At 42.5% G+C, this 26,182-nt stretch overlaps 1 protein-coding gene across 9 annotated transcripts in view; it reads left to right on the forward strand.

Moving 5' to 3' along the window:
* Nucleotides 1–26,182, forward strand: part of SORCS3 (sortilin related VPS10 domain containing receptor 3) — a 590,282-nt gene that overhangs the window by 234,115 nt on the left and 329,985 nt on the right. For all 9 annotated transcript variants that reach the window (XM_042908251.1, XM_042908252.1, XM_042908255.1 and 6 more), the window contains one exon: nucleotides 20,901–21,000. In XM_042908251.1, the coding sequence (XP_042764185.1) occupies nucleotides 20,901–21,000 (100 nt within the window). The remainder of the gene's footprint in view (nucleotides 1–20,900; nucleotides 21,001–26,182) is intronic.

The following is a 26,182-nucleotide window of genomic DNA, read 5'->3' on the forward strand; positions in this document are numbered from 1 at the left end:
GAGTGCAGAACATAGTCTTCCTTGTGAGTGAAGCAATTGTTGCATGGTTCTGGGAATGGGATGCTTTGAGTGAGTCCTGCTCTGGTCCCCATGAGTTGGAATCGTTTGCCTGGGATAATCCCACTCATGCCTGCCAGCCAGCCTTTAACCCACACCAAGATATCTGTAGCCCATACTGACTTTTCATATTCTGTCCAGCTGGTTCGTTATAGTGGAGGAAGAAAATAGAGGGCTAGATCTAGTCTGCACATCTCTTCCTTAGCACCACTGAGAAGCTGATTTAGAGTTGGGTTATAGTGGCCTGTAATGAAGGCATCTATGTATCTCTTTGGCTCAGAGAAGTGTTTTATGGGAGCTAGCATGGCATCTGGAGAAGAACTTGACTTCTGAAGTAAAGTAGACCTGGTTTCAAACATGAACTTTGCTACTTACCAGGTATGTGAACTTTAGCAAGTCACTTGGCCTCTCTGAGCCTACATTCGTTTGTTCCGTTCCTTCCTTTCTTCCTTCTTTCCCCCCCTCCCTCATTCTCTCCTCCTTTCTTCCTTCCTTCATTCTTCTCTTCCTTTCTACCTCCCTCTCAAGTGCTCCCTCCCTCCCTTCCTTCCTTCCTCTTCCTCTTCCTCTTCCTCTTCCTCTTCCTCTTCCTCTTTCTCATTCTTTTTCTCTTTCTTCTTTCTAACAAACATTTTTATTGTGGTAAAATATACATAATACTGAATTTGTCATTTTAACCATTTAAGGGTATAAATCAGTGGCTTTAAGTGCGTTCACAATGTGCAATAATCACCACTGTCCATTTCTCAAATGTGTTTAGATTTTAGGGTAGAGGTTTTTAATTTCTACTTGGGTGATTAAATTTCTTCAGCACTTTTATCATTTTTTAATTTTTAATTTCGTGGTGAGAATTATTAAATTGTACTCTTTTAGCAAGTTTCAATTATACAACACAGTATTATCAACTATAGTCACTGTTATATATATATTAGATCTTAATACTTTATTCATCTTAAAAAACAGAGTTTGTATCCTTTTACCAGCTTCTCCCTATTTCCTTCATCCATTAGCCCCTGGCAACAACCACTCTTCTGTTTCTATGAGTTTGACTGACTGTCTTTCTTTCTTTCTTTCTTTCTTTCTTTCTTTCTTTCTTTCTTTCTTTTATTTTCCAAATGTAAGTGATACCATGCAATATTTGTCTTTTCTCTGACTAGCTTATTTCACTTAGCTTGATGTCCTCCAGGCTCATTCTTGTTGCCACACATGGCAGAATTTCCTTCTTTTTTATCTTTTAAATATTTATTTATTTATTTATTTATTTATTTATTTATTTATTTATTTAATTTTAGAGAGGGGGTGGGAGAGGGATAGAGGGGCAGAGGGAGAGAGAGAATCCCAAGCAGTCTCCACGCTGAGCATGGATCATGGGATCGTGACCTGAGCCAAAATCAAGAGTTGGATGCTCAGCCAACTGAGCCACCCAGGCACCCCTCCTTTTTTAAGCTCAGTAATAGTCCACTATATACAAAGACCACATTCTTAAAAATCTGCTCATTGTGTATTTGGATTGTTTCCATTTCTTGGGATCCTGTTTTCAATTCTTTTGGGTAAATAACCAGAAGTGGAATTGCCAGATCATAGGGTAGTTCTATTTTTAACTATTTAAGGAATCTCTGTACTATTTTCCAGAATGGCTGCACCAGTTTGCATTCCCACCAGCAGCATTCAAGGGTTTCCTTTTCTCCACATCCTCACCAGTATTTGTTATCTCTTGTCATTTTGATAATAGACGTCCTAGCAGGTGTCAGCAGATACCTCATTGTGGTTCTGATTTGCATTTGATGATTAATGATGTTTGGTACCTTTTTGCGGACCTATTGGCCATTTGTATGTCTTATTTGGAAAAAGGTTTATTCAGGTCCTTTGCTTAATTTTTTTTAAGTTTATCTCTTTCTTTTGAAACAGACAGAGACAGTATGAGTTGGGGAGGGACAGAGAGAGAGGAGGGGGAGAGAGAATTTTCTAAGCAGGCTCTGCGCTGCCAGCTGTGCAGAGCCCAATGCAGGGCTCAAACTCATGAAACCATGAGATTATGACCTGAGCCGAAACCAAGAGTCAGATGCTTAACCGACTGAGCCACCTAGGCACCCCTCCTTTGCTTAATTTTTATTGGGTTATTTATTTATTTATTTGCAAATGAGTTGTATGAGTTCCTGTATCTATTTGGATATTAACCCCTTATCATTTACATATATTTTCCCCATTTCATAAATTTTCTTTTCATTTCATTCTTGGTTTCTGTGGCTATGCAGACATTTTTTTAGCTTGATGTAGTCCTACTTGGTTTTTGTTTTGTTTTGTTTTGTTTTTGTTTTTTTTTTTGCTTTTGTTGACTTTGGGTGTCAAAACATCATTGCCAACGACATTGTCAAGAAGCTTACACCCTATATTTTCTTTTAGGAATTTTATGGTTTTAGGCCTTACATTTAAGTCTTTAATCCATTTGTATTTGCTTTTTTGTGTGTATATTGTAAGATAGGAATCTTGTTTCTTTCTTTTACATGCGGGTATCCAATTTCCTCAGCACCATTTACTGAAGACTGTTCTTTCCCCCATTGTATATTCTTGGTTCCTGTGTTGAAAATTTACTGACCATATATGCACAGACTTGTGGACTGTCTATTCTGTTCCATGGATCTATGTGTCTGATTTTATGCCAATACCATGCTGTTTTGTTTACGATAGCTTTGTAATATAGTTTGAAAGCCAGAACTGTGATGCCTCCATCTTTGTTTTTCTTAAGATTGCTTGAGCCATCTAGATTCTTTTGTGTTTTAGTACAAATTTTAGGGTTATTTTTTTCTATTTCTGTTGTCAAATGCTATTGGAATTTTGATAGGGATTGCATTGAATCTGTAGATTTCTTTGGGTAGGGTGGACTTTTTAAGAATATTAGTTCTTTTGATCTATGAACAAAGAATATCCTTCTATTTAGTGTCTTCATTATCTTTCATCTATGTATTATAGTTTTCAGTACACAAATCTTTTACTTCCTTAGTTAATTTTATTCTTTTTGATATAATGGGTTGCTTTCTTAATTTACTCTTCTGATAGTTAGTTTTTGGCTTACAGAAACACACCTGATTTTTGTGTATAGATTTTGTATCCAGCAACTTTACTGAATTCATTTATTAGCTCTAACAGTGTTTTGGTGGAGTGTTTAGAATTTTCTATATAAGATCATGTCGTCTGCAAACACAGAAGATTTTTCTTCTCTAATTTGGATGCCTTTTACTTCTCCTTGCCCTAGTGCTCTGGCTAGGGCTTCCAATGCCATTTTGAGTAAGAGTTGTGAGAATGGCCATTTTTGTCTTGTTTCTGATCTTAAAGGAAAAGCTTTTAGCTTTTTACCATTGAGTAGTAATCTGTAATTTCATTAGCTAGTCACATATGGCCTTTAGTAAGTTGAGGTACATTCCTTCTATACTCAATTTGTTGGCAGTTTTTTTTTTAATCATCAAAGGATGTTGAAAGGACCTAGTTTCTTTATTTGGAATATTGGGATACAAGTGAAAATTCCTGTCTTAATATAAAGTGCCCAGCACTTGACTGGTTTGTTTTCCCTTTAATGTGGTGTTTTGAGCACCTAAAATAGTGTCAGGCAAGTCATAGGCACTGCATAAATATATGGCAAATGAATGGGTAATCAACAAATTATGTTCCTGTTCTTTTGGTGAGTAGGATGTGTTTCTGGGTGTTTTATGAGCTTAGAATCTCCTTAGGAGCAAGGAGTCATTAACTGGTCAGTCTTTTATGTAAAAAGACAAAATTCTAATTTCCAAATTCTGAAACTTCACCATCATGTTTCCATGGCAGAGACTGAATAGATATTTACTACACTTATTCTATCTTCATCCAGGGCAAACAACCACACTACCTTCTTTCATTTAAATATAGCCATAGGACTGAATTCTGGCCGGTAGAAAGAGGCTGGAAGTAATAGATGCCACTTCCATACCTGGTAAAAAATGCTTCTTACACCATTCTCTCTGTTCACTCATTTCTCCTTCCACCTATTCAGTTGAGGATTCCTAAGATCTGTGAGATAGCAGAACCTTGATATGAAAGGAGGCTGGGTCAGTGAAGCATCGCCCACATCAGAGTCCCCTCCTGCCCCTTACCTCTCTGCCAGTCCATGTTGCCCTATAATGTGAACCAGAAATGCACTAACACGGTATTAAGTCACTGAAATGTGACTAAATGCTGCCGTTTGCCACTGCAGTTAGCTACCTCGATGCATGCAATGTCTGAAATGCGTATCTAGCCCTTTCACTCCTACATTAACTTTGTTCTCTAGCCAGAAATGTCTATTTACTATTCCCAAGATATTCTGTGTTTTTCCAGCATCTAGCATAGTGCCCTTCACACCATAGGCATTCAGTAATAAACACCTGCTGATTGATTTCTGGGTCAAAGAATGAAACAGCAGCTTCCTATAAAATGCAAGCATGTTTTATGTTAGATCTGATATTTCACAGGAAATATGCGTTTGGATGTGATTCTCTACTGTAGGATTTTGTGTGCAGCTTTTAAACAGAGTTCAGCTTACTTAGAACATTAAAACTAACAGTAAAGTTACACAACCCTTTCTGGGAGATTCCTGCTGTATAAAAGGAAAATATAGCCCTAGGGAATCCTGGAAGTGTTAGAGTAGCCTTGCAGATAGGCTCCAACCAGGAGACAGACTCCTAGACCAGAATATATGAACTGGCAGTGCATGTTAGTGGCCCAAAGACATAGGGTATCCATGCCAGATTTTTCCATGCATATTCAGCTGTTTTAAATAGAGACAGCTTATCTTTTCCACCTTTTTAGAAAGGCTCACCTAACTTTGCTTTTGCACCTCTGATGAATTACATGGCCAGTGGTGAAAACCCAGAAAATGACAGCTACCTAGCATTCTGCTGCTTACACAAAGCATGTCAAGAATTGGAGGGGAAGTGAATTACACTACTGGATAGAGGTTGTACAGGGGCAGAGAACTGGAGTTGCCCAGAGTTTTTCTCCTTCATCCATCAGATATGTTGGACATCTTGCCATCTTCTTCATGCTAAAGTTGTTATAACATTAAAAGACATTTGTTGAATGTTATGTGCCAGACCTTAAGTTGACATTCTCTTTACCCATCTGTCAGCTGCTGCAAGAGAGGTGGTGGCCATCTGCAGGGGGAAGGCTTTACCTGTATCAGGCTTTCTCTGGATCCACATTATTGCTTGTCTCCCCCCCCTTGCCTATCTTGCCTTCCTCTCTTCTGGTAAGTTTTGCCTAAGAGCACTCCTTCAGTAATTCTTGAGCTTCCAGATCCCAGATGCAAGCTCTGCTTTTAAAGAACTCAGCCTGGGATGTTTTTCTTCTTTCTCAGAGTCAATTTATAACCTATGCCAGAGGCGTTAGCTCCACTCTTATTTCTGCCAATGGCGACACTATTCTCTTAGGCTCTCGAATGGCTTGGAATCTTTAAGTTACCATCACCAGCCCCTTCTCCTTCATCTCTGCCCCCTGTCTGGGAAACAGATTATGCTTCTTCTCCGTGTCCCTATTTCATCTCTTACAACCTACTGCCATCAGGCTAGTGAGACAGATTGCTAATAAGTATTTCTGCCTCCAGGAGGACATGCTTCACTGATCCATCATATACATCACCAAAAGATTAGTCTTTCCAAACAGGCATCTATCATGTCCCTGCCCTGTTCAAAAGCCTTTGCAGCCCCCACTGATTGTAGATAAAATTCAGACTCTTTAGCAGATATCTAAGACCCTTTATCTTATTCTACTAATCTAAACATACTCCCCTTTATGCCCATGTGGAACATTGCTTTCAGGTCTGGCCCATCTCCTAATTATCTTCTGAAAATATTTGCATGTTTCAGGTTCCAAGCCTTTGGACATGCTCTTTGTCTTGCTTTGGCTCCTCATCCTCCATCTTTTCCTCAAGGCCTACCTCTTCTATGAAGTCTTCCTTCCTTTTCTCTGAGATCCTTTAGCACTAACGAATGTCAGTGTCTTCAACATCGTAGCCATCGTCATCATGTTAATAATGGCTACCTTTTATTAAGAACCTGTAACCTTGACATTGTGATAAATGCTTTAAGTGTCTTTACTCGGTGAGCTCTCAAACCACCCTGTGAGGTAGTTGGAATAGGTGGTTTTGCCTATTTTATAGATGAGAAAACTGAAGTTCAAAGAGATGAAGTGACCTGCCCATGATCACATAATCAGTAACAGGTGTGGAACCAGCCCTTGATCCCATCCTGTCTCTGACTCCAAAACTTGTGCTCTTAAACATACTGCTATCCTATTGCATTTGTTCTAACTCTTTCCTACTCATGTGTCTCATAGTATTTATTTGTTAAAATGGTGATTGGGTGCCAGGGAGAGGACACTAGGGGCTTGGTAGACCCCTTGTCCTCCCAGAGTTTTATCTAATTGCATTCTTGAGCCTTTTTCCTAATCACTATCTCCCTCCCCAAACTTCTCTTTCTCCTTTGATCTCTCCAGGAGAGGAGTATATTGGAATTTTACCTATGTTCAAGTCATTTTGTCTATCATTTTCAGGTGGTTCAGGTGTTGGGTGTCGTCCCTTGGCATTCAAGACTCACACATACCCTGATTTCTAGTTATTTAACGAGAGATGGTCTTGTTGCCCCAAGACCATATGGTTCTTTTGGACCACAGTCCTGTAGGTGCCTAGATTACGTGATCCATATGCTGGTAGACCTTTGGGAAGCTGAGCACTTGTTTTAGGCACATGCCTTAACTCAGGCAGTTTTTGCAGGACCTCAGTGGCACATTTGCATCCTTAGAGCATCGATCTGCATTTTGGAAGCAACCAGAAGGCATTTGGAGCTTGATCAGATGCACAGAAGGTTGGAGATGGCAGGGGCTTTTGAGATCATTGATTCCAGCCCCTCTCATTTTACAAAAGAGAAGAGTAATCAAACTGTGAAGCGTTGTTTTGGGTTGGAAACAAGGAGTATCTGTAACAACAAGATTCTGGAAACCCAGTAGACCAGAACTTATGGTGCTGGCTGAATGCTTAAGTTTGAGCCACTGGAGACAGTCAATAGCATCATGTTGCTGCCAGTCCTGGTGTTTGTTAACGTGTTGAGAGACACTCTATTCCTAATCAGGGCTCTGGCTCCTCTCAAGCACCTTATCTTGCCCAGTTGAGTACTACCATCCCCCTATGGGAGCAACCCACCATGTCAGGAAGGATGTTGAGTTCCAGTGATTCAGAGAGGACATGGGCCTGACAAATGTCTGTGCATGTTGAGGGAGGTGGGCTATGGTGGCTAGCTTCCAGAGCCAAGCCCCCTGCAGGCTTTCACATGAATTGGCAGTGAATGTCTTGGTAAAAACCGCTGTCCTCTCTTCCCAGCAATACCTTTGGCCCAGGCTTCTGCAGCCTCTGTGTTCCAAAGACCCCCAGATCCAGGTGTTTGGTATAAAATATACTTCTGTTCAGTAAATTGCTCAGACTATAGGAAGTACCTGCTTTCATTTCATTAAGTCATTCTTGTTTTATAGAGGGGAAATAGGAAATGGTAGGAAGATGGCCTCAGGAAGGAATGGAAGTATTTCAGGGACCTAAGCTGATTCTTGCACTATGCTTAATGCAGGTTTCTCACTTTATAGAGAGTATCCCAAACAACTCTGCCTGGTGGAAGTTGTTATGCCAATATTAGAGATGGGGAAACTGAGGTCCAGAAAAATAAGGCAGCATTCCCAGTATCCTATGCTAGTAAGTGGGAGAGCAGGGATTTTAGTCTAATGTTGATTCTAAACACTCTCCTTTTTGATACCTGTAATGCCTCCTAGTAAGCAATGCCTTTGGAGATCCCCTGAAAGTATGAGTCAGTGAAACATGTGATACTTTGTGAAACACACGCTCCATTTACCACTGCTTAAATAACTAGCCAAACACTGGAGTAGAAGAGTACAAGGGATTTGGAATCCGTTGACCTTGATTCCAGGTCCAACACTGTTGTTTACTCAGACACTTAACCTCTCTGAGTCTCTATTTGCTCATTTTTATGACAAAGATAGAAAACCTATGTCAAAGGAAGTTCGTGAGAATTAAATAAAATATTTCAAGAGGAAGTGTTGTGCATAAGGCTCTATGTGCATGTTACTTAGATGCTGGTGATTTAGGGTAGCAGTCTTCCGAGAAATCAATTACTGAGCCCGAGTGTGTGCCAGAGGCTTGACCCACGACCTCAAGAAGCTTATAGTTTGGGTGGGGGCAAGTTACTGTGAAAATCAGAGAGTACAGGCCAAGTGGTGCTGTAGTTATAGAAAAGCAGGAGAAAAGCAGAGACGGGAAAGATCACAGGGCAGCATGGATGAGAAAGCTTTATGTGGGAGGCTGGAGCTGAACTTTAAAGGAACTGGATAAGAGGAATGCTTGAAGAGGAGATTTTCAAGAAGTCCAGAGATTTAATAAAAAAAAAAAAAAAGTCATCTTTTTGTGTGCCGCGGCCCTCTTGGGACCTAGTAGTTATTTGGCATAGGGCAGTCGTTCTCCAAGGGTGGCCCTTCCATCCCTGGGGGATGTCCATGACCCTTTCAGAGGATTGATGACATTGAATTATTTTCTAATCATAAAATGTGATTTTCCCTTTTTTATGCTCATTTTCTCATTGTGGAGTTTCTTAGAAGCTACATGATCTATGCGATATATCAGATTAAATGCAGACATAGATAGAAGAATCTCATGGTCTCCCATGAAGCCAAATATTAGAGTTTTGCAAAAAAGCATAAAATGCCACTCTTTCTCACTAAATTGTTTTCATTCTGGAAACCAGCTGGTTTTCGCAAAAGCGTAATATGTATTTATTTTTGTTATTTTAAAATGAATTAATAAATGGAAAATTTTATCAGCTGTAATTTCTCATGTAGTACGTGGGGTGAAGTAAATCTCCTAGGGTCCAGTCCCCACCAGTTTTTAGAAGTATGAAGGAATCCTGAGTCACAAACATTTGAGAAGCATTGTTGAAGACGTGGCATTCTGGTGTGAAGACACAATCAAGATCTCATGTTTTTTACAATGCTTTGGCGTCAAGATGGGTGTCCTCTTGGTATGTTAGGACACCTGTGTTCTCGTATGGAAAACTTAAAATGTTGTCTGCTATGTCTGGAAAACTTCGAAAGGTAAAGCCCAGTGTTGACAAGTAAGCAGTGAAGCTGGTGCCTGCCATACATTACTAGAAGTGCCGATTGACCAGAATAGTTCTGTAGGGCAGTTTATAACAAGAATGTTAATGATAATTTTTACCCTTTGAACCAATAATTGCACTTCCATGAATCTATTCTAAGGAAACAAATAAAGATGCACACAAGGATTTATGTACAAGGATACACACTAAAGTATAAAATTGTAAAAGTTTGGCCAGAAACCGACCCAATTGTCCAAGAAGAGAGTTAATGTAAATTATAATACGTTTATATATTCGAATGTTGTAGGGCTTTAAAATGATTTTGGAAGAATATTTAACAACACGGGGAACAGCTTAAAATATTATGTTAAGTGAAAAAGGACGACATTAAACTGTATACAAAGAATGACCCCAATTTTCATAAACATACACATGCACACGGATTAGAGAAAAAAAGCACACCAGATGTTAACTGAGCTTTTCTCTGCATGGCGTAGCTATAATTGATGTCTGTGTTTTGCATTATTCTTTTCTGTATTCTGTATTCTACCATAAATTTTCAGTCCTTTTATCTTCTTTTATGTGAGGCTATGGGAACCCATCTACCGAGTCAGCCCATGTCACTGGGGGTTTAGGTGAGGGCTACTTCAGATCGTGAAGGGGCATTTCGCAAGGGTGATGGTTTAAGTAGTCTGTGATTTGAGGATAAACTCAACTTCTAACTGGTTGTCTTTTTCTACTTAGACTTTCAAAAAAGCTTAAGAAAACTAGGATTCATTTTCATTCCCTACAGTGCTCTGGTCTATCATTTTGAGCATTTGGAGTGTAGAATGCAGGGCCCAACAGGGCAAATGTTTAAATAATGTTGTGCAGCTGGCACAGTGTAGAGAGAGCATGGCAATCAGTGTATAATTCTTTTAAAATAACTTCTTTTAAACGTTTTATTTATTTTCGAGAGAGTGCAAATGGGGGAAGGGCAGAGAGAGGAGGGCAGAGGATCTGATGTGGGCTCTGCAGTGATAGCAGTGAGCCTGATGTGGAGCTCGAACTCATGAACCACGAGGTCGTGACCTGAGCCCAAGTTGGGCGCTCAACGAACTGAGCCACCCAGGCGCCCCAATGTATAATTCTTCTACAGGAAGAGGTTTCTCAGCCCATGGAGATGAGGTGACTATGGCATAATAGCTTCAAATAGAAGAGCTGCAATTCACTCCTTTTGTATCTGGAAATTTCTTCCTCTTTCCTGTGTTGGGAAATGTCAGGTGTTGGAAAACTTTAGTCTTCCTTCTTCCCTGAATGACCAGTAGGATAACTGATAGTCTGAGTTCTGCATGAGGGAACATCTGCTTTGTTGTAAGTCTCTGACAGCAGAACACTTTCACAGTCAAAATGGAATCTGTTTGAATGTGACTGTTTCAGTTCCTGGAACATATTTGCTCAGTTTGACTATCTACCCTGTGTGGCAATATTCAGCATGCTTTAGGGTTTAAAAGAGACATCCAAGATACTTCCTTGACCTCAGAGAACTTATTCTGTCTGGACAAAGAAGCCTGATGCAGAAAAAGTTAAATGATGACATAAAACGACAACAGAGGAGAAGAGATGTATGTCCCCAGAGAGCAGGTACAATCGTCCCTGACAATGACACCAATGCTGGGTGCTAGGAAACCAGAAGCAGGAGAGATGAGAAGCTTCTGGGAGGAGGATACAGCCCAGGTACATGCTCTCTTTACAGGGCTGGCTGTTCCTGGGAAGAACAGATTCACATTAATTGACAGTAATTAATTACTGCACTGAGTGCCCACCACATAAAAGGCATTGTGCTTATCTCTGACAAGAAAAAGATTTACAGATGAATGGGACACAGAATTTAACTTCTCTAGGGTAGTGGGATGGTCTGAAGGCTCGCCATCAGTTCACATTTCTCCATTAGGCAGCTACACATTTTATCCTGGGGGTTTCTGGATGTGCACAAACAGACATAATTGCTTGTATGGCATAGGGACCCAACTGGCTGCATGTAATTTTAAAGGGAAATGGTAAACATCTGCTCCCAAGACAGAGATGCCTTGCTAAAACTGTCCAGCACCTTCTAGTTCATGCCTCATTATTTTTTACCCCAGGAAAACTTAGTAAAAAAAAAAGTTGATTCTGTTTTCCCTCGACTTTAATTTGCGAGCGTTGGCCACCTGCTGGAGGCTATCTCTGATTATGTGTAGCAACCCCTCCATCTTCCGTGTGCCTTTTGGTAGCTTACTGCTGATTTGGTGGGGATGGGATGGCGTTCGTCTGTCCGCTGGTGGTTATGTAACTATAACTCAGCCGCTGTTTGGCCAGAAATGGACGGGACAATTTCTCCTCCAGTGACTATTATTCTACCATGGGGTCTCCCAACAACTGGCAGTGAAGGGAGCTCTGTGATATTAGGGCTATTTAAGCTTCACAGTAATCCTATGAAGGCAATATTTATATTCTCATTGAGTGGATATGAAACATGAGACTTATGTAATTAGCCTAAGGTTCCACAGGCTGGATTTGAAACCAAATCTGCTTGACTCTGAAATGAATCCTCTTATGATTATGTTGGGCTGTCTGTTTGAATGCAAATGCTTATCTATAATAGGGTTCCTCTACAGATGTGTCATTTTACTATGTGCATTGTAGCTGCTCAGTAACAAATCACTTTATTGCTATTATTTTTTAAAGTTTATTTATTTATTTTGAGAGGGAGAGAGGGGGGTGGAGAGAGAGAATCCCCAGACGGCTCTGCACCCAGCGCAGAACCGTGAGATCGTGATCTGAGCTGAGCTCAAGAGTCAGACGCTTAACCAGCTGAGCCACCCAGGTGCTCCGTGTTGCTATTATTTAAAAAAAATTTTTTTTGATGTTTATTTATTTGTGAGAGAGAGGGAGAGACAGAGTAAGTGGGGAGGGGAAGAGAGAGAGAGAGGGAGGCACAGAATCTGAAGCAGGCTCCAGGCTCTGAGCTGTCAGCACAGAGCCTGACATGGGACTGAAACTCATAAACCACGAGATCATGACCTGAGCCAACATCCCTGAGCTTAACTGACTGAGCCACTCAGGCCCCTCCAGCTATTATTTTTAACTGTGTGAGTGTTACATGGATACCTTTTCATTTTAAAACACTATAACATTACAAAGAGCTCAAGTCCCAGTAGCCAATGGACCCCACCCCAGTCTCTTACCCCGAGTTAACTTTTATTACCAGTTATTTGTGTTTTCTTCTAGAATTTTTAAAATGCATTGTGTACACACTTATAAGCTTAATGGCAATATGTTATTTTGTCTGGGTGTACTGTTTGTGTATTTAATATATCATTATTCAGTATATGTGTTAGGGACTTTTCCAGATCAATAACCTTCATATCTACCTTATTTTTTGATGTTGTTATATAGTATACATACGTGTGTGTGTGTGTGTGTGTGTGTGTGTGTGTGTGTGTGATAAAATACACTTAGTCTTTCCCTTAATGATAGCCATTTCATTATGGTCACATGAATAAAGGTGCAGTAAATTATGGGATGCTGCACCCACGTGGGTTCTTTTAGAGGCTTTTTCTTTGGAAGGCTTCTTTCCTCCCCTTACCTGTATGATATAAACATACCTCTTGGATGATAGAATTGAGACTGTCCTTTTGAATCCTCAGATTAACAACCCAACAACCTTATTGTCTGGACTGAGATTCTTTAGTGGGAACCAAAGTGTTCACACAATGGGAAAGAAGAAAGATCTGAATGTTTGGCCAACCCCACCCACCCCAACCTTCCCTCCCAGATCTGTGCTGGGTGGGTGCTGCTGGTGGATCTCCATTTTATCTGATATAAACCATGGATTATGCACGATCTGGTCTTTAGGGTCAGCTAACCCCCAATTCTCTGCATTTGAAACCCAGTGGTGGTTTTCATTCAAATAGCTGGGGCAGGAGGATACAGAGATGGATTAATTATCCTGTATCATTGTGCCTCTCTTTTTGAGACTAGATAATGCAGCTGAGGAATCAGATAACACAAAGAGGTCAGTGGGAGCTTTGTGAGCTTCTGCCTTGGCATCAGCCTGTGTTTTTTTTAAACAGAGGGTGGGACCAATACCCACTTGGAGAATGAAGCTATTTAAATCACTTGCTTTTGGCTGAGGTCTCAAGTGAGTTATCTGTTTGTGGTCAGGCTGGGTTTCTGCCATTGCAAAGATACAAATTAATATGGCTTTGGGCACTGGCCCTAAGAGGAGAAGTGGGGCCGGCCAGAGGGGAGCATCAATGGTTTTTCCATTTCATCATAAAGACTGTCTGGGCAGCCCTTGGTCTGGAGCTATGCTGTGGAAGCTCCTGACCCTGACCCTGGAATGATCTGTGGTTCACCACACTTGAGAGCCCCTAATTGCCTGTGGGTTTTGATTGTTGACTCTCCTCAGTGTTAGTTAATTGGGACATACTTGGGGAATGGCTGGAGGGTCCACCCCAAGGCATGCCACTTTGAAGCTTGGTTCTGACTTCTGATTTTCCAGGCAGCTGGGCCATATTGTACTTTCATGGTAGCAAATTGAAACGGTGGCCAAAGATTCTTTAATGATTTATTGGGTGTTCATAGGCCTTCCCACCCCTGTTAAGTGTAAGGAGTGTAAATCAAGGAAAAGAAAACAAGGTGATTGCCCTTGAGGAAAATACAATCTGGGGCATTCATAAAAATGACAGCCATAAGCATTTATGGAACGAGGGCTTTTATCAGCTCCTAGACTAGGTATCTCACTACTCTTCATTGACACCACAACAGTATTGTCTGAGCTGAGGTTTAGAGGAGCAAAGAGCTTACACAGCTAGTTCTTCAAGCTCTGCATCTAGTTGTCTTTGCCATGATCCCACCTTCCTTGTTTTCTCTGCTTAGAGCTGTGCTCCACACTTCCAGAGATTTGAAAGGCATTTCATTTGTTATTTTTCTTTTAAGGAGCTCTTAGCAATTGCCAAAAAGCAAATTTCACATTCAGAGAATAAATAGGGAACTCCAAGGTGCCTTTGATACAAATGAATAGGAGAGTGTGGGCTGAAGTTGTAGGAAAGTCTCCACGATGTAATCAGTGCAAGAGCTGGGAGTCAAAGAAGGGGGAAGTCTGGGCAGTTGCCAGCCTTCAGATCACTGGGAGAGTGGGGGATGGGACATAGATGGGGTGGACCATGAATGCCCAGCTCAGGTAGGCATTTTGACCCAATGTGGCAGCTGGGCTGGGAGGGTGAGTTAGGGCATCAGTGACCCTGGTGGGAATCTTGGAAAGTTGTCTTAGAGCAGAGACAGTGAGTCAGGCTGGTGGTGGGGATAGTACAAGCTGATGGTTTGATAATCTGGAGCAGGGGCCTCCTCATTATGGGCTCCCTGCTTTTGTAAATACAGTTGTATTGTGACCGCCACACCCAGTCGGTGACATGCTGTGTTTGGCTGTTTTGGAGCTAAAGTACAGAGTTGAGTGGTTGGGACAGAGATCAAGGAAACCTAAAATATTTACTCTCTGGCCCTTTTACAAAAAAAAAAAAAAAAAAGTTTTAACCTGAGCTGGGGCTACTTGTAAGTGTCCAAAAGGAGAAGCGAAGCCCATTGACTGGCACACAGTATGTGCCCTAATAGGTAATAGGTAGGTATATGTTAAGAAATGAATGGAACAAACTAAACTTGATAACAGGAAAGAGAACAATCGAGCCTGTGATTGTTTGCTGAATTTAGATGACCTCCCAGAGAATGGAGCCGATGGAGGGGAAGAGAGACTGATAAGAGAATCCAGGAGGGAAAGACTTGTGGTCTCCCAGCTCCTTTGCTTTGCAGAAGTCAGGGGCAAAGTTTGGAAAGGGAAGGAGCAGGAGGCTGATTAGTGAGCTGGGTGGTAAACTGGAGGAAGGCGGCTGCCTGGACGAGGGAAGCAGTGCACTCACCTGATCCCGAACATCTGGTGGGCCAGCGAGAACTGGCAGAGTGCCTTCCAGAGTCCTCTCACCTCTGGCAGGAACGTGGCATTGGAACGGGGGCGTGGAGTTACAGTTCCACTCTACCGGGAGGCTGACTTGGCTGAGTTGCCTGAAAGTTTTTCTTTTATGTTCTTTTACTTTTAAAATAGCAGCCCATATGCTTGTTGCCACCAGCCTCTCCCCCAGAAGCTTACTAGAGGAGTGGGAGCTTGCTGGATGGATAAAAGTATATGATATTCTCAACTGCACTCTGGACGTTGTCATGGAGAGAGTATCCCTGGTGAACACCCAGGGTTATGGCAGGTCAGGCTGCCATGCTCTCCTGGAATGTGCTGGCCCACATGGAGATCTTCTGAAGGCCTATCAGCATAGGATAAGAACTCCTGAGTTGTTGAGGGGCTCACTAGGAGTCAGGTCCTGGCACAGAACTGTCTGTGTCTGGGAAGTTGAAGACGGAGGGTATCCAGCCTACCAGTCATCTTCGGGTACCTAGGGAGTAGTGTGAGTGCTTGGCAGCTGGGAGGCCCAGCTAGACAATAAGCAGGTCCCTGGGCAGGCTTGGGCATCATGGAGCAGGTGACCCACAGCAGTGCAAATTGGAAAACCAGGATCAGGGTCCATGTGGCCAGGATCCAGGGCCCCAGATGCTAACTGAGTTCAGATGGTCTGGAATTCAGGACTGTAGAATTAGAGATACCTGGGACAAGACTGGTCAGGATCTATGGACTTAGGCCCTGGAAATAAAGAAGGACTCAGCTGCTGGAACTGGAGAGTAAGGGAGTGTATACAGGCTTCTTGGAGAAAATTTGTCAATAACCAGCAAAGTAGAAGTTATGCATAGAGTATGAAGCAGTAACTGCACATCAGGATATGTCATTTTCTTCCCTTTCTTCATAAATGCATGAGAAGCCATGTATAAGAACGTTCACTGAAACGTTGCTTACTATCACAAATTTTAAAAGAAAAAAATTCAGAAATATTTATTAGTGGTTGGAAAGATAGACAGTGGTTTCTTCATACGCTGCAGTGCTCTACAGCAATGAAAAATGGATGAATTAGGGCTAGATGTGCCACCATGGATAAATCTCAAAACTTGAATGTTGGGCAAAGTAAGCAAACTGCAGAACATAGATCCTGTATAAGGCTTACGTAAAAGTAAAATACTCCAAAAGATGATATGTTGTTTATGAACACAGATACTTGTTAAATCTAGTAGTGGGCATATGATTGGCATCTCATTGTGTTTTCCCGTGTGCTGGAAATAATTCATTAAAAAGGCAGGAAGAAAGAACGAGAGAACATAGAACGGTCTGCTAGACTGCAGTAACCTGAGCGGAAGCACAGAAACCCATAGCCTGTGGCTTTATACCTCTCACGTGTCGCCTTCCAGGGTAGCTGTGCATTCTGATCTCCAGAATGGTAAATGGCAGGTGTGATGTTTCCAGGTTTCCGGACATTTCAGTGTTGGGACCACAGTGTCAAGATTTGGGAAGCTAGCTTTGAAATAGGAGAAAGGAGCCTGTTTCCTCCACGTGGCCCCACTGGCAGGTGTCTCAAGTGACAAGGTGGAGGATGGTCTGCTTTCTTGGAAAAGTGAGTTCCTCAGGTGCAGCTGTCTCTGGCAATGGGGTGGAGGCCTCTCTCTCAGCTGCTCCTCACCCCAGGCAAAGGGGGTCCCCATAGCTCTGTGGTCAATGTGGTGTGCAGTGTCCACACTGGAAAGGACAGAGTCCGGGGCACCTTTAATCCCACAGGCGGCCTGGCTTCTTAAGGTGTCTTCAGTGAAGACACCTGTCTGTCAGCCTGAGCAGAAAATGCCCAAGGCACAGAGGAAGCTGATCTATGGAGAATCTTTTGTTGGAAAGTCCTGACTCTTGGAGAAGCAGCCACTCGGAGAAGAGCAGAGTCCCTGTGAATCTGTGGTGCAGCCAGCAGAAAGAGAGGACTATGTGGTACTAAGCATACTACCTTTGATGAGATTCATTTGGATTCTGGAAGGAAGTTTGTTGTGACGTCAGTCATGCAGGGGGACCTGAGAATTCAGCTCTTTACAAAAGTAAGATGTTTGCTATGTATAGAGTGAGGAAAGTTTGCTGGTTGGAAAACAGCTAAGCACTGTGTTGGTGGCATAAAGATATTCAAGGTCCAAGTGGGGCCTTATGATTATTGGAGTAAAACCTCTTGTATTTGATGATGAGAAAATGGGGCTTGACAGACCCTCTTCTCTGCCAAACTCTAGTCAGGACCCTCTGAGTGCTTTGTCAACAAGGCCCTGTCCTTGGGTGTGTTCAACTTTTACCCAGTTTCACCATGAATCCTGCTAAGCCAGTTTAGCTAGAATCCCCCGCCCTCAATATTTGACTGAATTCCTCATCCCCTACCAGGCCCTAGGTGATGTCTGATTACCCTGGCATGCCTTCAGTAAGAATCCTCTCAGGTCAGTTTAGAAAAGAATTACTCTACCTTCTAGTAATGATCCACTCACTGACTCCCACCCTTCTCTTTGGCTGTAAATTCCTTGCTTTTTGTTGTTTCTAGAGTTGATCCCAGTCTCTCTTTCCTATTGCAGAACCCCATCACAGTGGTCTCTATACTTATTGCCATTTCCCTGAATGAAGTCTGGCTTACCATTTTAACAAGTGTCTGGGTAATTTTTTTCTTTAACAGGCATAGAGAATTGGTTTGTCCAGGGGAACACTTTGTGTATGCTTTAGAGTCTAGATTTCCAGACTCCAGATTCAATGTTCTTTCTCCACACCATGTTATCTTTAGGCCTTCAAGAGTACAGAATCAAGAAGTGATTCATCCTACAAAATATTTTATTTGGGTTAATAAAAGTATGCACCTGACTGCCTCTAGAGATTAAGGTGTCTCCTCCCTGCTGTGGAGAGGAAAGGAGCTTGGAGTGATTGATCATTTAACCTTGATGCTAGTGCATGTGAACTGTAGGTCCTTCCCTGGAACCAGATGCTGCTAGATCTTTCCAATTGTGCCAACATCCAACTTTATGAATTTTTCTAGGTAAGGCTATGTTTTGACTTGCTCCCAGATGTTAGCAGTTGGTCAAGAACTTGTGACCACGCATTCATTCTTGCAAATAAAGACAAAGCAAAGCAAAACAATACACAAATCAGTACATTCAGCACTTGCTTTGCACCAGAAGTGGTGCAAGGCATTGGGGCTGTTATAAGAAATGGCTTTTTCCCTTAGGGACTTATAGTCAAGGAAGAGATCCCAGAATAAAAATAGTATGACTGAAACCATAGGATAAGTGCCAAAATAGAATTATATACAAGGTGATATGAGAACACAAAGGAAATCTTGATTAATTTCCCAGTGGGGAAGCTGGAAGGAGGGTGATATTGGTGTTGAGGGTTGGAGATGAATGCACCAAGAAGAAGAAATAGAGCAGGAATAGTTCAGGCAAAGGGAATGATATGTGTAGAAATGGAGGGAAGTGAAAATGCAAGACATTCAGGAAAGTTTAGTGAGGCTGGAGAGAAAGGGACAGGGAGCAGATGGCTGGAAATGAGTCTAGTAAGGAAGATTAAAGCCAAATTTGACAAGACTAAGCTTGGAAGCTACAAACTCATTGTGCGTAGGCAGTGGGTAATTACTACGAGGGATGAGATGGACAGAGCTGGGAGGTTGAAATATAGCCTGATGACAGCATGGAGGATGGTGGGGCGGGGGAGAAGGCTAGAAGAAGAGCATCCAATTGGGGAACTATTGCAAAAATAATGATGCATGAGCCACAGCATCGGGGTGAGGATGAAAAGACCAAGGGTCCAAGTTATTTAGGAGATAGGATCATTAAGACTTGGAGACTGAGCTGGGTTTAAGAGATAAAGGCAAGGAGAAAGATTAGGCGTGATTCCCTGTGCTTAAAGGTAGACAGGAGACAGAAAATAAGTCATTTTGAGGTGGGGGCTGGTTATAAAAGTTACCATAGCCACTGACCATGTGGAGCCAGTAGCCTAGGGAGGGATTTGAAATGCTGATGTTTGTTTATTCAGTAAGCATGCTGAGGGTATATGATGTGTGAAGCCTGGTTCTGTACATTTTGGGGAAAGGAGAAGTGAATGTCCTTTTTATTTTTGTTTTATTTTTTTAACATTTCATTATACCTACATCCTTTTGGGAGGTTTCCCATGTGTTCTATTTTTGCATCTTTACAAAGATCTTGTAAGACTAAATTACCCTGAATCTTTTATTTGAGAAACCTGAGGCTCTAGCAGACTAAGTAACTTGCACATGGTCACGCAACCAGAGAGCCGTGGATCTAGCAATAAAATAGAGATTTTGCTATGCCCAAAGTTCATGTTCTTTCATCTCACCATAGCATTCTCTGTGGTTCCTTGCCCACCGGGAGCTTATGTGGTGCTAGGGGAAACAGAACTTAAAGAAATTCAACATAACAATATCAAAAGAGCCGAAAGGAGGCATGGACAGTGGGCTTTGGGCATGTAATGGGTGGAGAAGCTTGTTCTTGTGCAGAGAGATGAAAGTGACTGGGAAGAGGGCTAGTGAAGCCTTAACAGAGGTGAGGGTGGGCATCCAAGCTGGGTGTGGGGACACGGAATTTGCTAGATTAGATGGGGGTGGGGCTAATTCTTAAAGGTCATCAAATAGTACAAGCCTTGGCTACTAGGCTTGTAAAAATAAGATGTAGGCCAGGACAGGAGCAGATTCTGGTGAGAAGGTGGATGAAGAATCCAGGAAAAGGCAGTTACTAGGGGAGGCACCCAGCTAGAGCTGGGATCTGAGATTTGAGACAGAATGCAGGCACCCATGAGGTTGGGTGACCATAGAGGAAATAAACAGACCTCTGATTTTCTAAAGCCTGGGTGGGAGAAGTTTCGTGATCTAGCCAAGGAAGGCAATGAGGGAAAGACGAGTTGGGGAGCTGATGATACCGGTTGTTTGAAGAGGGAGGGGGGCAAGTGAGGGGTGGAGTTGGGAAGTGAAGTAAAAAGCGTGATAGCGAGCCTAGCTCTTGGGGCCTCCCTGTTTGGCACCCCTTCTCCTTCCTCCACTATGGAAAGGTGGGGTGGAGAGGAAGGAGCCTGTGGTTTGGCCTGCCTTTGTTCTCTGAGACCTGACTTGTGGCTTTGGTATAAGGTCAAAACCCTGGAAATGAGGGCCAAAGGACAAACAGGGTAATTGGAATAATGAACTGTTGGCAGTAGTTCAACAACATTGACTTTTCACCCTGACACACCATTGCTCCTCTGTGAAGGCTCACACCCTCTGCCTGCTGCGGCCTGATTTGGCCACTGGACCCTAATGGGCTTCTTTCCACCAGAGGGTCCCGAGCCTCAGGCTCAGTGGAGGGGGCATGAGGTTGGCTGGACTCCAGTGACCTCAGGAGGCTGTCTGGCCTTGCACATAGCTCCTTGTGCCCCTGCACGGCACCAAGAGGGACTGAAGGTCCCTGGGCTGAAGGTGGAGCAGGAAGTCCCCAGCAGCAACCTGTACCCACAGTCTCACAGAGGGCAGAAAAGGAGGTCTCTGAGAAAGGCTGGGAGCAAAGGGGACTGAGTTTAGGTAGATGCAGTGGTCTAATTGCTCTTCTAAAATTAATGGGGCCTTTTATCTCTGAATCACACCTGTGATTTGGGAACAAAGGTGCGAGTTGAAGGAGAGCCTGGCTTCCCTTGAATACAATCTCCCATTTGGTGAAACATCTCTCCCTTTGTTTCTCTCTTACCTGCAGATCAACAGACTATGGCACCACCTATGAAAAGCTGAATGACAAAGTAGGTTTGAAGACTGTCCTCAGTTATCTCTACGTCAATCCCACCAACAAAAGGAAGGTAAGACTAGGGGTCAGGGGTCCTGACCGCTCCCTGGGGATGGGGAGTTGTAGTAGGGCTGCCTGCGGCCAGGAGTGAAGAAGAAAACCCACAGCCGTGGAATCAGAGAGGGCCCGCTTGATATACCAAGGAGAACATCACAAACGCTGCTTATAATTCTAACAACTGCCTCAATACTAGTAATTTCAACAACAACAGTAAAATTATATAACTAGTAAGGTGTTCCTCTGTGCCAGGGATGCCTTATCTCGTTTATGCTCACAGCGAATCTATGCGCTAGACATTATTATTGTCCCCATTTTACAGATGAAGAAACTGAAGCTCAAAGATACGAATTTTCTAGCCTAAAGTCAGACAGCGGTGAGTAACAGCTTTGTGATTTGAGGATGGATATGCTTGTTTCTTGAATTGGCTTCTTCCACAGTTGCCCTCTTGCTGGTCTGTTTTCAGACAGCGCCTTGGAAACGGGGAGTCTGTTTCTGCCGAGGGAAGGAGAGGCAGTTCCTGGATTCACCAACTTGATCTAGAACAGCTGCTGAGGCAGGAGAGAGCAGACCTGGCTCCGGTGGCCCCTTGGCTCTCTGACTTTCCAATGGACTCAATAGCCAGGATGTGGAGGAGATCATATAAGGCCAGACCTTGGTCATGGAGACCCATTGGGAGGAAGGGTCCTGGATTCCATGGAATAATGGATGTTTTAGAAAATAAATACTGTGTAATATGTTGGCTCTGGGAAGAGGTGATCTTATTGCAACTAGGAAGGCACTGCTCTTTAGAAACTTAGGCAGGCCGAGCCCCTATAAACATACCAGCTTTCTAAAAGGCTGTTTCAGTGTTTCTAAAAGGCTGAAAATGTTATGGAACCAGGCTGGAACGCTGGTGGAAAATCCAAGTGGCACTCAGAGATCTTGGTGGATCAGATATTTATTTAACACCGGTGGGCTCAGAGGAGACCGTTTCTCCAAAGATCTGAGCCCGAATACAAGTGGGAGGGGTAATTTATAGTTGTCAGCTTCCGTATCTGTGGGGGTTTTTGCGCGTGCAGCAAATAGGGCAAAAAGAACCCGGAAGAGGGGTCTCCAAGCTAGAGACGAGAGCTTATTTTAGTCCCGTTGGCCATCTTATAGTGTAAAACTTTATTAATTTTCCCAACACTCCCCCCTTTGATGCCTTTTTAAAAATCTTTTATTAAGCATCACTTTTTAGCTCTAGGGGTTGGTACCCTCGGAGGGCTAAGATACTGCTGCAGTTTGGCGAGCAACAGTGTTTTCAGTAAAACGTACCAGGGTATTTAGTATATGGGGGCCGATGGTCACAAGTAAAATTAAGGAAAGGAGGGGCCCTTCCAGGGCAGGGAGCCAGGATGCCCAGTCTGTGAGATCCCATCCTCTCCATTGACTGATATTTTCCTATTGTCTACATTGAATTCTTTCCTCGAGTTCCTTAGCCTTAGTCCTGACGATTCCTGATTGGTTTACAAAATAGCAACATTCCGCCCCGCCCCAGGAAGACACAAGTCCCTCCTTTTTCTGAAGTGAGGAGGTGGAGGGCTCGCCTGTTTTGGAGGGACACTGCTACCAGGGAGTTTGTTTGGCTTTGTCAGGTTACCAGGGAGTCTGCCATCCGTTCCACATCCAGCTTGTTGCTGCAGTCCCTATTAGCCCACCAGCAAGAAGCAAGATTAGGGCTATGACACCAGTAAGGGGCAAGGGCTGGCCGAGTTGCATCCAAACCCCTGGGCTCAGTCCACACGTTGATTCCTCAGGCTTTTGCCATGCGCAGGCCAGCCAGCTTCCGGGGTGTGGCTGGAGCAGGGCTGGAGATCTCAGGGGCCAGTGTCTTTTTGAGGGTCAGTTTAGGCGGGTTGACTGGATCTGGATCACTTCGCCAGTTTGAGGGTTCCTCTGAGTTGGCCTTCTTAGCTCTGGAGTGATCACCATGGGGTGATACCCGAAACTGAGTCCTCTATTTGGTTGTGTGTCTGTGAAGTCCACCTCCAAGTCTTCAAAAGGGGCGGGTTTCTGGTAACTGTCAGATCAGGTTTAGGGAAGATATGGTTTGCATATGTAGAGATCCATCCTGTTTTCTAGCTGTTTAAATAATCATACGACCATAGGGTCTTAGTACTATCCCCACAGAATAACAAGCACGGAAGATTGTCTATACACAAAATACTGTGACAATTTTTCTGAAGTTTACCTCAAGTTGTCTAGTTTAGGCAAACAACAAACATTTAAAGACAGTCAGAACTAGAATTTAACATCCTTAACGGTGCATTGTTGAAACATAGTCTTTTTATTTTCTCTCTAAACCAGCCCCCCCTCCCCCCCGCCCCAGCCTTTCTAGAGATAGCCAAATTGAGACCAATGCATTTGTAGAACAAGTCCAGTCTTAACAATCCTGGCCTAATTATTTATGCAAGCTCACCAATAGCGATTGATCGTGAGGATCTTTTAAAGTTTGCTTTGCTGGAACCTTTTATCAGGAATCTCTTGGTTGAACTTTTAGTAGCCTCTCCAGGCCAGAAGCCAAGCCAAATACTTGCCATCAGACAGGCCTGCGATACCTGTACAATTGGGAAAATTCCTCTTTATGAGGTCCCCAAGATATCCTGAGGTTCCTGCACCTGCCAGGAAGTGACCTTCTTTCATCACCTGGTGAGGCTGCTGGGAACTCTGTAAGCAAGGTATCAGGCCAACATTTCCAAGGGGCTCTATGGCCCCATGTTTCATAAAGCCAACCTTAGTTCCTTAAAGCTGTCTGGTCATATCTGAGTCTATGAATGTCACTCTCAAATATGACATTCCAGTCAAAGCCTTGGTAAAATAACCAGTATTTCCAATGGTGATCTGTTACAAGATGAACAGATTCTTATTGAACTTATGCAAACAACTGTAATTGCCATGAAAGAAAGAATACTCACTGAGAGTTTTTGAATTTCAGGGGAGTTATGTAGAGAGAAAAGATAAATGCTTCAGTTTACAAATGAATATTTTATGACATTTCTGTATGTCATAGATATCTTAAGAGAAAGTTTCCTTAATCTGGAAGAGAAAACATCAGAGGACAAGCAATATTTTCAACAAGAATCACAAAACTGTAATCTTCCTTAGTTCATTTAATCCCATGTTCCTAATTCTTGTTCAATTTGAATGCAGCTTTTTAGTTCTGGAAATTCTTACCCATTTTAGTATTAATCTTAAAGACGTCAAATACCTGTATTTGTCCCTAAAGTCCTTTTTATAAATCTCCTTGAAGAAGAAACACGTTTTGTGGGAGAATAAGAACAATTATAAATGACAAAATCTCAGAAATAGACATTGTTAAAGATCTGATGAGAGTTCATTATGATGCAATTGACAAAGAAATTCGGTTATTTCTGTGACACATAACACTTCAAGTAATCAGAATATTAAGTGATGACCTTATACCAAAACATTAAAACTTTAGGAATTGCATATATATTTGGGCAGTTACAGCATTACCTGTGCAGTACAACCTAAGGTTTACCATCGTACGACAGTGCCTTTCCAAGTAACTTAGTATCCCAAATAAAAGGGCGTAATTGGTCAAAAGACTTCATTTGCCATTTAAATCCCGGGAAGTTTGTTAAAACCTTAGGAAGTTATAAGTCCATTCTAAATAGGATTACAGATCATTACAAACCTTAAAACTTTATTTAACCAAGGTGGCAGTAAAAGATTCTAAAGGTGAGTGTGTGGCATTATATAGTTGTTACCGAAACCTAGCTCCTTTAACATTGAAAAGTTTTAACTAAGTAATCAAAGACCTGATAAAGATGACACATAAAACTTTGGTTTTCCTGGAAAATAAACCTTTGGTTGCATTGTCTTACCAAGAGCAGATCAACAGTCCAAGAAAACTTTGCCATTTGAGGAAAGAGAAAAGCAGAATTTTAACCTTATACCAGTGTACTTTTAAAATTCCATTTATCTCAACCTTCTACAACTTTCCTTTGCCTTCAGACTTTGTCCTACAGCTATTTCTCTCCAAATAACCAGTCTCATTTAGGACAAAATTACTTTCCTCTACCCTCAACAAAAATGTATTTCCATTCCTTATATCTTTCTTACATACCTCCTACTTTCCTACATACAGGGTTGCTTTCCTTATTTCCATCAGTCTTAAGTACACTTAGCAGAATTTTAACTCTTAGGAAACTTTAGTCTCCAATTGAGGACTTAGTAACCAACTGAGAGGTGTTTACAATGAGAATTTTTTTAGATGGTAAATTCATGAACCAATTAAGTACAAAGCATGTTTTCCAATAGGTCCAAATAGCCTTAATTTCTCAGCAATATGAAGTTAAAAAAACAAACCTATGTTCAGTAATCAAAGCTTTAGCATTTCCATCCTATTTGGAAAGTTTCAGGTTACTAAGGACCTTGAAAGTTATCTCAACAATTACCCATGAAAACTTTGAGACAGACAAAATTAACTATCATTAATAAATTGCAACAGAGATAACATGAGCTTATTTGACCTTTGCTGATAACTTTAAAGACAGGGCCAACAAACTTAAATTAGTTTCAACACTGAATATGTTTCACCTGCGTCCACTTAAAAGTCCATCAATTTTTCCCCATTGTCAATTTTCACCTGGGGCACCAGTGGAGGTATCTGAAATGGGTGGTCCTAGAGGGTGCACTTTGCTCCTTGACCTGGAGGGTGGGAGGAGGAACCAATGGTGCCAGAGGCACTGAGGGTGGTCTAGGACCACACCCAAGTTGGTGCAGAAACATGAGGGGGAGGGGAAGGCAGAAGCAGCAACTGCTTGGGAATATTCCTTCAAGTCTCCATCCCCAGGTAGACTAACCACAGTTGGCTCCAATTATAGCTGTTAACCTGGGAAATGAGGGAGAATCCCTCACATCTATTAGGCAGAGGAACAGGGAGAGGGAGTCAGTGTCCCTTTTAGTCTGATTCTATTTCAGCCAGACCAATAAGGTCCCCTTGAGGTTCCTCCTGATACCGGCTGGGTTTCTGGGACTTTCCCTGGTTGGGACACTTATTCTTTTAATGTCCTTTCCCCTTGCAGTAGGCTCATTGACCCCTTGCTAAGGAGGTTCTGGGCCTCCCCGCTTTTGGTGGCTAGACCTTCCCCGTCCTTTTGTTTTGGCCTTTTTGTGCCTCTGGAGCAAACAGGGTGTAAGCCTCGCAT

The sequence above is a fragment of the Panthera leo genome, chromosome D2 (assembly GCF_018350215.1).
Source record: "Panthera leo isolate Ple1 chromosome D2, P.leo_Ple1_pat1.1, whole genome shotgun sequence".
NCBI classification, from domain to species: domain Eukaryota; kingdom Metazoa; phylum Chordata; class Mammalia; order Carnivora; family Felidae; genus Panthera; species Panthera leo.